The sequence below is a fragment of the Canis lupus genome, chromosome 24 (assembly GCF_011100685.1).
Source record: "Canis lupus familiaris isolate Mischka breed German Shepherd chromosome 24, alternate assembly UU_Cfam_GSD_1.0, whole genome shotgun sequence".
Taxonomy (NCBI): domain Eukaryota; kingdom Metazoa; phylum Chordata; class Mammalia; order Carnivora; family Canidae; genus Canis; species Canis lupus.
In genome coordinates, this window is record NC_049245.1 from 31369991 (window position 1) to 31386347 (window position 16357).

Consider the following 16357-nt stretch of genomic DNA (forward strand, 5'->3'; position numbering starts at 1 on the left):
TTTCCCTATAGGGAGGACCCCTTGTCAACCAGGGTCTGGCTCTCCTGACATTGTATGGGCAGGCATTCCCACCCCAGGCCAGAGCTCAAACAGCCAGGCCTGGCCACTCAAGAACCTGCTGCTGAGTTTCCACAAGAACATTGGACACAAGATTTCCAACAACTGCTTTTAGTATAAGTGGCCTTAGGTCTTCAAAGGTGGCCAGCTGAGAATGACCAGTGTCACAACTATGCCGTCTAGTCTCTCTCTCTCTCTCTCTCTCTCTTTCTCACACACACACACACACACACACACACACACACACACACACAGTTCAGGCCTGATAAGGCCTTTGGAATTTCCCTGCAGAAGAGACAGGTTAACACCATACCCCGCCCCCACTGAGTCCCAGCTGAGATGGGACAGGAAGGAGGTGTACACAGGCGATGGAGAGGACCTACCATGTGTCCATGCACCAAGCATCTTGTCTTGTGTTTTCATGTTATCTCATTTAATCTCCACATTCTCCAATTGCATAACCAAATCATTTAACAGGTTAAAGAAAACCCTGAGCCACAGAGAAAACCAACTATATACAGTTGAGAATCAAGGACAGAGGTTATGGAAGTTTCCTTTCAAATACAGGAAAGTCATCTTTCCAAGCAAATAACCTGTTATTATTTTCCATATTGCAAAACCTAAATATTTAATACAAAATCTTAAAATCAGGATTATAAAACTGTCAAGGTTCATCCACATTGTACCTTGTGACAGGATTTTCTTTTTTGAGGCTGAGTAATATTCCATTGTGTGTAGAGACCAATTTTCATTATTTTGTTCATTTGCTGATGGGACAAATTAGTTGCTTCCACTTCTTCACTATTGTGAAAACTGATGCAATGGACGTGGATATGCAAATATCTCTTGAAGATCTGGCTTTTGGTAGAATTGCTGGATCATACGGTAATGTTACTTTTAATTTTTTGAGGAAACCTCATACTGCTTTCCATGGTGGTTGTATCATATTACATCCCTACCAACAATGCATAAGAGTTCTAATTTCTTGGAATCCTCCCCAGTGTTTGTTATTTTGTGTTTATTATTCCTGTTACTATTACTGACATCTTAATGCATGTGAAGTGATAGCTCAGTTGGTTTGATTTGCATTTCCCTAACAATTGGTGACTTTGAACATCTTTTCATAGGCTTGTTGGCCATTTTTTAACCTCTTTGCAGACATATGTATTAAAGTCCTTTGCCCAATTTTTAACCCAGCTATTTGTTTTTTGTTGTTGTTGAGTTGTAAGTTCTTTATATAGTCTGGATATTAACCCTTTCATAGACACAGGATTTGTAAATATTTTCTCCCATTCCATAGGTTACCATTTTGCTCTGCTGTTTCCTCTATTTCACAGTTTTTAAGTTTGATGTAATCCCACTTGTCTATTTTTGTTTTGTCTCTGCTTTTGTTGTCATATCTAAAAAAAATCACTGCCAAATCCAATGTCATGAAGCTTGTCTCATTTTCTCCTAGGAATTCTATAGTTTCAGTCTTAGGTTTAGTTATTTAATCCATTTTGAGGGTTTGTGTGTGTGTGTGTGTGTGTGTGTGTGTGTGTGGTATGGTGTAAGAATCCGACTGCATCCCTATATCTAGTTTGCCCAACACAATCTGTTGAAGAGACCATCCTTTCCCCAATGTGTGGTCTCGGCAACCTCATTAAAAGTCACTTATATATGGGAGGGTTTCCAAAAAGTCTCTAATACCGTACATTAAATACCTCCCTGATTGAAATACTTAGGGTAGTTTCTGTGCTTCATACTTAAAACCCAACTGTCAGATTCCTTAGGCTGGTATGTTCTAGCAACTACAGATGAGAAGGTTTCTAGAAGCTCAAAGTCTTATTTTAACCCTAGAAATCCTCAGGTCTCTTAACAAAGAACATAGACTTGCTTATCTATAGACTTTATAATTGCTTGACTTAATGACAAGTAATGCTTTGAGAATTCTGAGAAAGTATAACCTGGCTTTCTTGATGATGAGCACAATGCTTGGGAAAGAAAGCATTTTTAAAAGACACTGGCAGATTCTCGGGATGTCTAAAAACCGGTTCACTAAGGTAAATGTTGCTTTCCAAAACTGAAGTGGCCTGGCATCCACATAGAGCATAGTGGCAAAATAGTATTGGACTGGGGGCGGCACAGCAGGGTGGGAAGTCTATTGTAGAGAATTGGGAAATTTCTCTGACTAAATGTCTCAGTGATTAGCAACTGCAGGAAAATAATATCTGAAGGTGGACCTATGATCTTAAGGGTTGGGGCAGATAACTGCAGCTCTGAGAGCAGAGGAAGGTCGACAGGGAGGTTTATCTTCCGGTGCCCATCTGCACACACTCATGAAAACAAATTCCCCTGTCAAGGTGATTCCTTGCAGCTGCCATGACTGACTGACAGAAAGACAAACTGATGAGGGGATAAGACCAAAGGATTTTTCACAGACATTGTATTTTATAAACGTGTCACTTAATTCTTCCAGTTAAAGGTGTATCCTTTTCTTCTTGAGTACATTCCTATTGGTACAACTGACACAATAAAAATCTGATCACCGAGGATGGGGCTGGACAATAGAAATATAATGTGAGCCACACAGGCTAATTTTAAATTTTCTAGTAGTCACACTTTATTTTTTTTTATTTTTTAAAGGTTTTATTTATTTGTTTATTCATGAGAGATCCAGAAAGAGAGAGGCAGAAACACAGGCAGAGGGAGAAGCAGGCTCCATGCAGGGAGCCCGATGTGGGACTCAATCCCAGGTCTCCAGGACCACACCCTGGGCCAAAGACAAGTGCTAAACCACTGAGCCACCCGGGCTGCCCTAGTAGCCACACTTTAAAAGGTAAAAAAGAGGGGCAGGGGAATGGTTAAATTAATTTTAATGATTTTTTACCTAGTCCAGTATATCTACAATATAATCATTTCAACAACCAACATAAAAAGTATTAATAAGTGCCTTACATTCTTTTTTTCATGCTAAGTCTTCAAAATCTGACGTGTATTCTGCATCTATAGAACTAGCCACATTTTAAGTGTTCAATAGCTGCATACATCTAGTAGCTACCATATTGGGACACCACTGGTCTAGCACATTCTCACATGGGACTACAATGGGTTCTTGGGATTTCCAGATTATTGGACCTTATTTTATGGAGTCACACAAAAGTCATCTTATTTTCACTTAATAAATGATATTTTTGCTAACCTACAATTTTATCAAATCTCTCATAAGCTATGTTATAATTCAAATTATAGTATTCAAAGCATAGAGATCTGTCTCCTCATTAAGAACAACACAATCCGTATATTCAAAAAGGTGTTCACTTGGATTAGCCCAAGCCCCTGGAAAAGGAGCCAAACCAGATGAACAATCCATGGAAACCTCACCATCTACACTGAGCTGGCAACACTATGATTGTGAGGCTTCTTGGCAGTATCTTCCTCTCAGCCTGTCTGTCCCAGGAGTAGCTGAAATAGAAGCAGCAGAACACTGAGAAAAGTCATCTCTGCTGTCCAGACAGAGGTCTCTGATGCATAAATGCTTCCACTCATGTTCCCTTCTGACAAATTTTCAGAACAATTCACAGGCTTATTCTATCTGCATTCAGGTGGCCACTGATGGCTTCATCAGTTCAACAAGTGGATAGGATGGTCAACCCTCAGGGCCTAGAAGTAGGATATTTCCCTCATTTCCCAGGGAGAAGACCCCACAAAATGTTTTCAGGCTGCTTTAACACATAAAATATACAGCATGTAGGTGAATTAGTCAAATGTCTACTTATGATGCCTAAGTTAAGATTTAATGACATATTTAAAATCATGTTTCATAAGATAATGTACAGTGTTAAAAATAGAAAGTGGTTCAGAGCACAGACTCTGGAGACAGGCTGCCTGGGTTCAAATCTAAGCTCCTCCATTTTTGACTAACTTTTGGGTGAGTTATTTAACATTCTGGACCTCATTTTCCTCACGTGTATAATAGGCGTAATCAGTAGTACCAGTTTGTAGAAGTATTAAATGGGTTAAAATCACGTAAAGCCCCTAGAACACCATCCAGTAAGTGGTGCACATGTGTTCAGTTACAAAACAGTGGTTTGCTGTCCCTTCCCACATATTACAGAAACGTTCATTTGAACTTATCATCTGTACCACTGGCATCTGGATCTGTCCTCAGAGCAAGCCCTTCTTAGGTTGAACGACATCTGTCCACATCACCCTTACATCCAATTATAGCATTTGGATGCATTGCTTCTTTTATAGTCTAGAAAATACCGTTGAGATGTTTTGTTTATATCTATAGGAATACGCTTTAAAATTTTGTTTATTTTAGTATAATTAATGTTCCACGTTATATTAGTTTCCGGTGTAAAATGCAATGATTCAATGATTCTATACATCTCTCAGTGCTCATCATGGTAAGTGTACTCTTAATCTCCTTTATTTCACCCATCTCCCCAAGCTCCCTCTGGCAACTGCCAGTGTGTTCTCTTTATTTAAGAATCTGGTTTTTATTTGTATTTTTTTCTTTGTTCGTTTTTGTTGCTTCTATTGTTCCTTAAATTACATAGGAATAAAATCATATAGTACTTCTTTCTGTGACTTACTCACTTAGCTTAATACCCTCAAGTTCTATCCACGTTACAAATGGTAAGATTTAACTCTTTCTTATGACTAAGTAATATTCCAGTGTGTGTGTGTGTGTGTGTGCACACGTGCGAGCGTAGCCACATTTTCTTTATCTATTCATCTACTGATGTACTCTTGAATTGGGTTCCGTATCTTGGCTATTGTAAATAATACTATAATATGGAGGTACATGTATCTTTTCGAATTAGTGCTTTTGTTTTCTTTGGGTAAATACCCAGTAGTGGCATTACTAGATCCCACAATAACTCTTATTTTTCACTTTCTGAGGAATCTCCATACTGTTCCACAGTGACTGCACCAATGTGCATTCCCACCAATAGTGCCCAAAAGTTCCTTTTTCTCCACATCCTTACCAACACATTATTTTTTGTGTTTTTTATTTCAGCCATTCTGACAAATCTAAAATGGTATCCTCACCGTGGCTTGAATTTACACTTCCCAGATGATTCGTGAGTTTGAGCATTTTTATCATGTGTCTATTGGCCATCTGTAGGTTTTCTTTGGAAAAATGTCTATTCAAGTCCTCTGCCCATTTTTTAATTGAATTATTTGGCTTTTCTGAGATTGAGGTGTAGAAGTTCTTTATATATTTTAGCTATTAACTCCTTATCAGATAATATCATCTGAAAATATCTTCTTCCACTCAGTATGTTGACTTTATGTTTTGCTGTTATTTTTTTAAAAGTATTTTCTTTTTTTTTTCTTCTTTTTAAATATTTTATTTATTTATTCATGAGAGACACAGAGAGAAAGAGAGGCAGAGACACAGGCAGAAGGAGAAGCAGGCTCCTTGTGGGTAGCCCAATGCGGGACTCAATCCCAGGTCTCCAGGATCATGCCCTGGGCTGAAGGCAGCGCTAAACCGCTGAGCCACCCGGGCTGCCCTTTTGCTGACTTTTAAACGGAGGTTTGAGATCACTGAAAACTGGATGTCAAGGCAAGCATTCATAAGGATATTACAACAGGCCTGTTTCCCCATTTATCTAACACATGTATATTTTGATCATCAAAAAGAGCCTCTGTTGTTTTTCCAATCCATCCTTATCATTTGTCATTATGTGGTCATATCCTCCAGGATAATCCTAAACCAGTCTTCGATTTTCTTGCCTTTTTTTTTTCCCTCTACCAATTCTGTTATCAGACAGAACTAGCACTGATTGGGGTCACTCCAGGCTAATGTAGTTTCCCTAATTAATTTTGTGGTTAAAAGTACACAAGAGACCACCTCATAATATAAAAATGCCCTGTAAGTACTTTTTCAAGAGGTGTCTGGAGACAAAGATCTTGCCTTTTATTTGGGCATTTGGGTACATTCTGGATTTTATCATTTCTTCTCCCACTGCCATTGGGTGGGAATAAACATGGTCCATCCATCTAGTATAAGATCATGCAGCCCTGGCAGGTGAACACCAGGTCTGAAGGGGTGATATGAAAGGAGGGCAATGACATAGCTGATTGAGAACCATGACCCGATGCATCATCTGCCTTCTTAGGAGGCCCTGGAGCAAGATGGTCAAGTACACAGACTCTGGGCACAGGCTTCCAGCAGGGCAAATCCTGGCCCTACCATATGCTAACTGGGACCTTGGGCAAGTCACAAAAGCTTTTTGTTCGGGATCCCTGGGTGGTGCAGCGGTTTAGCGCCTGCCTTTGGCCCAGGGCGCGATCCTGGAGACCCAGGATCGAATCCCACGTCGGGCTCCCGGTGCATGGAGCCTGCTTCTCCCTCTGCCTGTGTCTCTGCCTCTCTCTCTCTCTCTCTGTGACTATCATAAATAAATAAAAATTTAAAAAAAAAGCTTTTTGTTCCATCAGCTCCCTAATCTGTAACATGCAGATCACAGTATATGTATCAGATGACTGTTAGCAGACCAAATAATATATTGAAGATGCTTAGCATAATACCTGCCACATAATAAGCATCACATAAATATTGCTTTCCTACTATTATTGTCACTATTACCACATATGTACATTCTCCCTCCCTCCCCTCCCCTGCCCCCTTCCTCCTCTCCTCCTCAATACACATCAATTTGTTAAGCATGATATATGAGGAAACTGAGATGGTGTGGGAGAGAGTTAACTTGTAGAGACAGACTCAGCATTTCTTTAGAAATGAATATATAATATTTTATCATTAAAGAGGGAAGAAGAAAATGTATTGACTCAACAGTGGCTAGATGGGAACTTAAGAGCTCATAGCTTTAAGCCAATCAATAATATCTGGAGTGATTAAGGATGGTTAAAGACCTCTACTTCCCGATTGTTTTAATGTTAGCACTATGTTAAAGAAACAGTAGGTCAGTTTTTGAATACATCACATTTTTCCAATGGAGAACCCCTTACATAGGTCACAAGCAGATCTGCACATTTGCGAGAAAGTGCCAGTCCCCAGAGTGAAGGAAGTGATAATCCCCAGGATCCTTTTTTTTTTTTTAATTTATTTTTTATTGGTGTTCAATTTACTAACATACAGAATAACACCCAGTGCCCGTCACCCATTCACTCCCACCCCCTGCCCTCCTCCCCTTCTACCACCCCTAGTTCGTTTCCCAGAGTTAGCAGTCTTTACGTTCTGTCTCCCTTTCTGATATTTCCCACACATTTCTTCTCCCTTCCCTTATATTCCCTTTCACTATTATTTATATTCCCCAAATGAATGAGATCATATAATGTTTGTCCTTCTCCGACTGACTTACTTCACTCAGCATAATACCCTCCAGTTCCATCCACGTTGAAGCAAATGGTGGGTATTTGTCATTTCTAATAGCTGAGTAATATTCCATTGTATACATAAACCACATCTTCTTTTATTTGACCCAAGGATTAACTCCAGAGCAAGAGGCCAGACAAGCCAGGCCCTGGGACCAAATGGCCCACTCTAATGACAGCCTCCTCAGGCTGAGAGGTGCCTCTCCACATGCTCCAGGTACTACAAACATGCCAAAGAAAGGAGCAGCTTCCGCAGGGTTATCCCCAAAATCCCTGATAGCAGTTTGCTTGTGACTTTCCAAACACTTATTCCTAATGCTAATTTAGTCCATATGTGTGGTTCACCTTCCCTATTTCAAGCCCAATGCAGGGCACAGGGAAGTCAGCAATGAGAAACAACCCATGCCCTCCAGTAGCTCACAGTCCCAGTGAGGAATCAAAGATGTAATTAACTCGGCCACAGGTGCATAGAGAAGATGCAATTCTGTGTGGGTAGAATTAGGGAGGCCCTCCTGGAGGAAGTTAAATCAGTTCAGGGTTTTGATATAAAAGGAAGAGAGAGAGGATAATGCCTTCTAGACAAAGGCACAATGGTAGGACCTGCAAGGTTTGCAGCTGAAAACAAGAAAAATCAATTAGGACAATCTTTCCCCAAATTAGGAATGTTCTAAAGGCAGGAGGCTCCTCATGGCCAGAAAGCTAGAGATAGACTTGAAAGATAAGCAGAAATCAAGGCAGTTCTGGGGAACCAAGAAGAAGGTAGTTTGGAACCTCATTCAGTAGCATCTCTTGTGGCCCAGCCACCAACCCTGTCGGTGGACACCCCACTGCACAGGCCTCTGGCCCGTCCTCCCTAGATAGAAAGTCCTGGGCAGGAAGGGGCAGCAGAATTGGAGGCTGGACTCCCAAAATGAAAGCACAAAGGCCTCTCTCACATGATTATATAGAAGAAGAAAGGGAAACCAAGAGGGCGGAAGTGGAAGCTGAGGCTGGAGACAGATGCCAGGGTCGGATCATGAAAAAGTTCAATTATTAATAAGAGCAATTCATTCAGCAAATGTTCACGGTCCCTGCCTCCAAGGAGAACAGAAGCTAGCTGAGCAGCAGACTACAAAGAGGCTTACTACTTGTCAAACAAGCACTGGAGAGCCCCCATCTGCTTCTACAGCCGATGTCCACCTGGACTCGTCAGTGTGTGGACTGCTCTCTGGTTGATTATTACTTTGAGCATAATTCCTACTAATCCTCAGAAGGTCTCCAACCAGTCCATGAAGAGCTATAACACGCTGCGCTCAGGGGACCATCATCACTTCCTGACTTATGCTGACGGCTTCAGAATTCACCGAGAATGTTCCCTACATCAATTTATAGACAAATATCCAGGATTCCATGTTTGACATGTGGATGATATTCTTCTTCCAGATTTCAAAGATAATATACAACCACTCTGTGTTTGGTACACAAGGGAGTGCAGAAATACATATATATGAAAGCAAATTTGAGAACTTCTACTAAACAGGAGCACAGAGATATATGTACAAGAACATTCACTGCAATGTGATTCAAGAGTGTGTAACTGGAAAGGACTTAAATATGCAACACTATAGCAAGCTTAAATAAATCGTGAAATAGTCAGTGTAATGGAAAACTAGGAAACCTTTAGAAAGTCTGCCTTTGAAGAGTATTTAAGGACATGGGAAAATGCTTAAAATAGCATTAAATAGAAAAAAATAAACTTACATAAGTTTGTATGCATACAGAACTTTTATTTTGTTCCTTATAGTTATCTCTACTGTGTATATTCTCTACAATGAGTATGAATTACTTTTGCACTCATATATCATGCCTTTAAATAGAAATGATTTTAAAAGCTGGTTAGTTGATCACATGCCATGTATACAACCTATGTTTATCTTGGATTTGAAACCTGGATCCTCTTTCATATATAACTTGCATGGGGTTGGACCAATTACTTCATGTCTCTGGGGCCTGGTTTTCTCAAAGGAAAGAGGAGACAAGATCTTTGAACTCTTGGGATGGTAACACATTAAGCATTTTCCTGTACATTTCATCTCCTCTAATTCTTGGTTAGAGTGAACACATATAAAAATGTCAGTTCTCTTATAAGAAAGGGAAGGTTCCTATACTTACAGTACTCAGCTGTGAGTTCTAATGTCGAAAAGGTGATAGGATCAAGATAGAGTTATGTGACTGACCCAGTAACAGTGTCCTAGGGCTGCCATAACAAATTGCCACAAAGTAGGTGGCTTATGACAACAGAAACTTAACCTCTCAGGGATACAGGGTTGACAAGTCTGAAATCAAGGTGCTGGCAGAGAAATGTTCTCCCCAAGTTTCTAGGGCAGGAGGTTTCTGGTGTCTGCTAGTAATCTTTGGCATTCCGTGACCTGTAGATGCATGGCTCCTATCTCTGCCTTTATCTTCATGTGGCCACTTTCCTTGTGTGTCTGTGTGTCTCTCCTCCTCAAGCAGTCCCACTATGACCAGTGCCATCAAGGAAAATGAGCACCACAACCTGGAGATTGTCCCACAATAGGTTGATTGGTTGACATATTCCTTCCTGTCTCTGTGTGAATGCCTGTATGTGTTTTCTCTGGACTTTTCCTAACATCTGCCCCTTGCAGTCAGGTAACTAACTAGGATCTTTGCATGTCTCTGCTCTAGAAATTTGTGAAGGAGGCAGAAAAGCTGCTTCATGTCACAGGTCCCTTCTTTCCCCTCCTTGTTTGAAATCTTAAACTTAAGAGATAAGGAATTCAGTAGGGCTGGACCACAAGGGTATGCCTGTCGGGTTTAGAAAGTGAGCAGAAATGGTCTTCCACAGTGGGAAGGGTGAGGGTTGGGTCCTGTTGGTCTCATGCTGCCCTATGGCATGAGCCCCAGAAACAATGCTGAGTGATGCCCCTCGGCTGGCTGGACTCCACAAAAGGGATCCAAGCCTGGGAAGCAGCAGCAGAATTATTAGACCTAAAGGGATCATGGAAATGGAAAAGTGGGCTTCTAAGAAGAAACCACAATAGGCTGGCCTAAATGCCAAGGTCATCTGTAGACCCCTATGGAAGGGAGAGCCCTCAAAATAACAATTATGGCTAACTCCCTGAAGGCTCAGGGTCAGATTGAAGTTGATGTAAAAGTAGCATTTCTTACACACCTGGGTCTCAGCCTTATAGTCAACCTTACTACATCCCAACACTTAAATAGCCTACAAGCGTAAGAAATTGGAGGACACCTCCATAGCCCTACTGCCTCTGGCTTTAGCTCTTTTAAAAGGACACTTACAGCCTTGCATACCCCTTTCAGCCCCCTAAAGAAGCCCTCACTGGACCTTGGACTGTCTCCCCATGTGAACATGTGGGGACTACGCCAAGGCTGGGGAAGGCAGAGCTAGAAACCAGAGGCAGCTTCAGGAAGTTCCAGGGACCAGATCCAGGCTTGCAGAGAGGCTCTGTGGGTGTAGTCACCCCCATCTCCCTAGGACAGCCCCAGGAAGGTGAGGTCACAGCAAAGCCAGGTCTGAAGCCTGGAATGTCAGGCAAAGGGCTCTTCCCATGGAAAAGGAAGAGACAAAGACTCTGATAGTGACTGCATGCAGCACTGAATTAACTGAGCCAACAGAAGAAGTATGCAAGCCCTCAGGGCAGCAAGTACCCTGGGTATTGAAAAGTCCCTCTGGGTCTCTCAGGGACCCATGCAGACCGCCTGCTGGGTGGTGCACCTGGGTAAAGCAGCATCTAGGGTCAGGTGAGCTTGAAGGAGCAGGCAAGGTTCTAAGGAGAACTTAGACTTACAGTTGCAGAGATCTTGAGAAACAGCGAAGAGCACAGGGTAACCAGTACTGTTTAAGCCCTACTATGTGCAGGCACTTCACCCTCACTCAGGCATCAATCTGTTTAACTCTCACCCTGGTTCTCATGCTAAAGATGAGGAAACTGAGGCCCAGTTAAGGACCCAGAGTCACTGAGCTATGGCACAAGATTGGAATAAGCTGGACTGGAATCATGTTTATGATGAGGACTTTGAAAGCCAAGATCAGGATACTATGGGAAGAGCAACGAGGGGATCTTTCTTCACATAGACTGGTAAGGACAATCTCCCTAAGGAGGAGCCTTTTGAGCTGAGTCCTAAATAAATCAGCTAAGCAAAGAGCGGAGAAATCCATTGCAGTGAAAGGGAACAGCACGTGCAAATGTCCTGAGCCAAGAAAGAATCTGATAGTCTTTCAGTCTCCAAGGAACTGAATGGAGCTGGTGTGTCTAGGGCATTTTGAGAAGACAACAGGCTTGGAGAAGACACCAGATCATGCAGAACCTTGTAGGCTACAGTAAGGAGTTCAGATTTCAAGCCATGTGTCAGGAGAAGCCAGCAGAGAGATTAAGTGCCCAAATGACACAGTGTGATTTACCCACACTCCAGCACATAGTTTGTCACACAGAAGGTGATCAGTCAAAGGTTGTGGAACATCTGAATAAATAGACTCAAACTAGACTTCCAAAGGATGGAAACTGCTGGTTTTACAGGAGGAAAAGTAAGATTTCAGTTTTTGCCCAGGAGAAGAACAAACAATTTTGCCTAATCCAAATTCACTTTCATGCCTCTCTGCCTAAGAAGCACGCAGAGCCGCTGAAATCCACAGGCGCATCATGACAGAATAATTTCAGTGATCATTATCAAATGCCTCTATTTAGAAAAGCTCAGAAGATTGTATTAGCACAATCCAATATTTATGAAATGACACTCTGCCATAATGAGGGGCTGAGAAAATTAAGATTAGAAGAGTTATTCCTTTGGGAAGAGAGATTGGCATGGTGGGAAAAGCAATGTCACTCAGCTTCTTAGAACCTTAGTTTCCTGGTCTATAAAATGGAAGGATTATAGGAAAGATTAAAAATGCATGGTCACAGGCAGCCCGGGTGGCTCAGCGGTTTAGCGCCGCCTTCAGCCCAGGGTGTGATCCTGGATTCCCGGAATCAAGTCCCACACCGGGCTCCCTGCATGGAGCCTGCTTCTCCCTCTGCCTGTGTCTCTGCCTGCCTCTCTCTCTCTCTCTCTCTCTCTCTCTGTCTCTCATGAATAAATAAATAAAAATCTTTAAAAAAATAAAAATGGTCAGTTTATAGATGGCCTAAAGGCATTTGAAGATCATTAGGATTCATTTCTTCATTTAAAAAGCACTTGAAGGGCACTAGGGTGGCTCAGCTGGTTGAGCATCTGACTTTGGCTGAGGTCATGATCCCAGAGTCCCAGCTCTGGGATCCCATGATCCCATGATCCCATCGGGCTCCTCGTTCAGTGGGGGGGTCTGCTTCTCCCTCTGCCCCGCCCCCTGTTCATGCTCACTCTCACTCCCTCTCTCAAATAATCTTTAAAAAAAAATAAAACTAAATAAAAAATATTTGATAGTGAAGTAAGTCAGGGAAAGACAAATATCCTATGATTTCAGATACACATGGAATCTAAAAAACAAATGAATAAACAAAAAGGAGAATTAGACCCAAAAACACAAAACTAAATTAGTGGTTGCCAAAGGGAAGGGGAGTAGGGATGGGCAAATGGGTTAAGGGCAGTGGAGAGTACAGACGTCCAGTGGATGAAAGGCACAGCACAGGGAATATAGTCAATGGCGTTATAACAGCACCATATGGGCACAGAGGGTAGCTACAGTTACAGTGAGCACAGCATAACATATAGACTTGTTGAATCACTATGGAGTACACCCAAAACTAATACAACATTGTGTGTCAATGATACTTCAATTTTAAAAAGAAAAAATAAATGAGCAAAAAAAGAACAAACAAAATTTTTTACTAAAAAAATAAGTAAAATACACCTGATAAAGACTATTTGGCCATCCATCCATACAACAAAATGTTAATTTGTTCATACTATATACAATCACTGTATTAAGCTCTAAGATAACGCAATGAACAAGACTGTCATGGTCTACATGCACATGGAATTTCTCATCTGAAGGTAAAAACATACACTGAGCAAATAACATCCACAGTGACATGTCATTGAGAAAAAGTCCATGATGCAATGGGAAATATTTACAGAAAGAGCTGACCCAGGTAAGTATCTAGGATGTGCTGTCCTAAGAAAAGACTGAGATAGGAAGGGTAAGTACAAGAGTACGAGGTGGAGGAAAATGTTCCACAGAGTGGTCTTTCCTGAGACAAGGAATGTGGCAAAGCAAGTATAAGAGGAGGGAAAAAAGATGACTCAAGAGCTCAATTTTTGAGATGTTGAGTTTGGAGAGCCTCCAAGACCCCACAGGGCTTCAGGTGGGCTAAAGATTAGCAGGAAGACCATATGTGTGCATGCAAAACACATACACATACTAAAAGATCTGGATGTGTTTGGCCAACAACAAAGACGGCCAGGCAAAATGGAGCACATGGTACATTTCAGCAAAGTGCACTGGACTCTTTGGATCCCTAATGGAATGAATGATTCTATCGACTAAACCAAGACACTCCTGAAAGTAAACTCAGAAATGTTTAAAATGATGATGGGGCAACAGGCATACAGGTTGTTCCACAGGTACCTTAAGAAGGGGAACACGTAGTTGTTGGTGACTTTGCTCATGCCAAGTAAGTTCCTACCAGATCTGCAAAGCTCAATTTTGTACCATAGCACAGATTTATTTTATCTAGGGCTGGTGTCTACACTCACAAAAAACTTAAACGACAATTTACACCTTTGATTGGAAGTACATAGAATCATCCAGTAGCCTCCTGCTCTGGAGCCGAATTCACGGTCACTGAGGCCACACAGGCTACACCCTTACCTGGACATCTTGGAGCACCACTTCCTGTCTCCAGCTTAGTGGCATCCTGGTAAACATCCCCAGAGGATGCCAAAAAGACCTGCCAATTGGGCAGTGGGTGGTGTAGGTCTAGCGTTCATACAAGATGTCTGATGGCAACTGAAGGCATAGGAGTGGTGGAGGCCATCCATAATGTGATGGTTAATTTTGTGTGTCAACTTGCCTGGGCTATGAGATGTCCAAAGAGCTGCTAAACATTATTTCTGGGAGTATCTATGAGGCTATTTCCAGAATAGATTAGCATTTAAATTGGCAAACTGAGTAAGGCAGACAGCCCTCCCCAAGGTAGGAGGCATCATCCACTTGTGGGCTCAAACAGAACAAAAAGGAAGAGTGAATTCATCCTCTCTACTTGAGTTACAGGCATCCATCTTCTCCTGCCCTCAAATATCAGTGTTCCTGGTTCTTGAGATTTCAAACTCAGATCAGAGTTTATAACATCAGCCCTGGATCCCACCACTGGTTTTCCAGCTTGCACACAACAGATCATGGGACTTCTCAGCCTCCATACAGTGTGAGCCAATTCCTGTACTAAATCTCCTTTTAAATGTATCTCTGTATATATATCCCATTGATTCTGTTTCTCTGGAGAACCTAATACACATGGAGACAGTATAGAACAAGCCTAAGATCTCCCATATTTAGTGGCCAGAGTGCAGAAGAGTACCAGAAGGTGCTGGTGAAAAAAAAAAAAAAAAAAAGACAAGATAATATGTAGGTTAGAGGGAGCCCTTGAGTGGGGAGGAACCACAGGCATGATGTTCCCTCTCCAACAACCAAAAATGTCTTTACTCCTGTACTTGAGATCACATATCCAAAGAGGTGATCCTAATGTTCCCATAGTTATAACTCTTCCTGTCGTATGTCCCCAGAAAAGCCTTTTCACAATTCAACACACCTAGGCATACCCCACCCTAAATGTATTCTGAGTGCTCCTCTTCCGGGGGGCCTCCCCTAGAATAAATCAGGTGTCACTCTCATATGCCTGGATAAGCAGCTATTCATCAAGAAAGTATAGTAGCCCTTTAGCCCCACTGGTTAAGGATAAGCTGGGCAGGGGACCCCTGGGTGGCGCAGCGGTTTGGCGCCTGCCTTTGGCCCAGGGCGCGATCCTGGAGACCCGGGATCGAATCCCACGTCAGGCTCCCGGTGCATGGAGCCTGCTTCTCCCTTTGCCTATGTCTCTGCCTCTCTCTCTTTCTCTCTCTGTGACTATCATAAATAAATAAAAATTTAAAAAAAAAAGGATAAGATGGGCATTCAGGGTGTCAGGACATTAACTCTATGAGTAATATTCTGACTGTGTCAGTTTCCCTAGATATATAAAAGTTATGTCTATGTGTCCTGGAAGAAAAGGAATGACCTCATCCTTCAGAATTTCTTTCCCACAAAACCCAACTACTCTCAGGTTCTCAAGCAAAACCCAGGGATGCCCTAACCTGTAGCTAAATCTAGACCCTTAAAGCTATAAGAAATGTTAAAGGTTCCTGTGTCCAGGTCCAGGTGACAAGTGATTTCTACTACATACCTTAAGAATTCACTCAGCCTTGGTTTGAATACCTCTAGGGATGAGGAACTTACTACCAATGAAACTGTCTACTGCCCTCTCAGACAGCTCAATCCGTAAGAAAGTCTGTCCCCACAAGTCATCCCAAAGGGGGGGGGGGGGTCATCCTCATCACAGCCTCAAGTGCAGGGGATCATGTACCTGTGGGCACTGCTGGGTCCAGCATTGGTTTCTCCCACGTGTTAATCTGCTCCCAGGTAAACCCATTGGTCCCGAGGGCCACGCTATAGCCACAGTTGCTATAGTGCTCGTCAAAGGAACAGCCACCTGCAGACAAAAGAGATACGGGTAAATACATTGTTGCATCTGAGGCTTGGCTCGTTACCCCTGTCTCATCAGCTCTTCATTTACAGCTTCTAATGTTAAACTCTGGAGAAGATTAAGAAGGAAAAAAAAGGCAAGCAAATTGGATTTTTATATTTGCTTTGGTGCTCTCAGGAAAGGTGCTGGCATCTGTAGGCCCCCTTATTTAAAAAAGTTAATAAGGCTAGTTTCATTGATTTCAATCTTCCTTCCTGAGAAAGTAAACAGCAACGTTTCATTCTAAGTAG

At 42.0% G+C, this 16357-nt stretch overlaps 1 protein-coding gene across 2 annotated transcripts in view; it reads right to left on the reverse strand.

Annotated features, from left to right (window-relative positions):
- PTPRT (protein tyrosine phosphatase receptor type T) overlaps nucleotides 1-16357 on the reverse strand; it is a 1032653-nt gene that overhangs the window by 756235 nt on the left and 260061 nt on the right. For both annotated transcript variants that reach the window (XM_038572341.1, XM_038572340.1), the window contains exon 2: nucleotides 15948-16073. In XM_038572341.1, the coding sequence (XP_038428269.1) occupies nucleotides 15948-16073 (126 nt within the window). The remainder of the gene's footprint in view (nucleotides 1-15947; nucleotides 16074-16357) is intronic.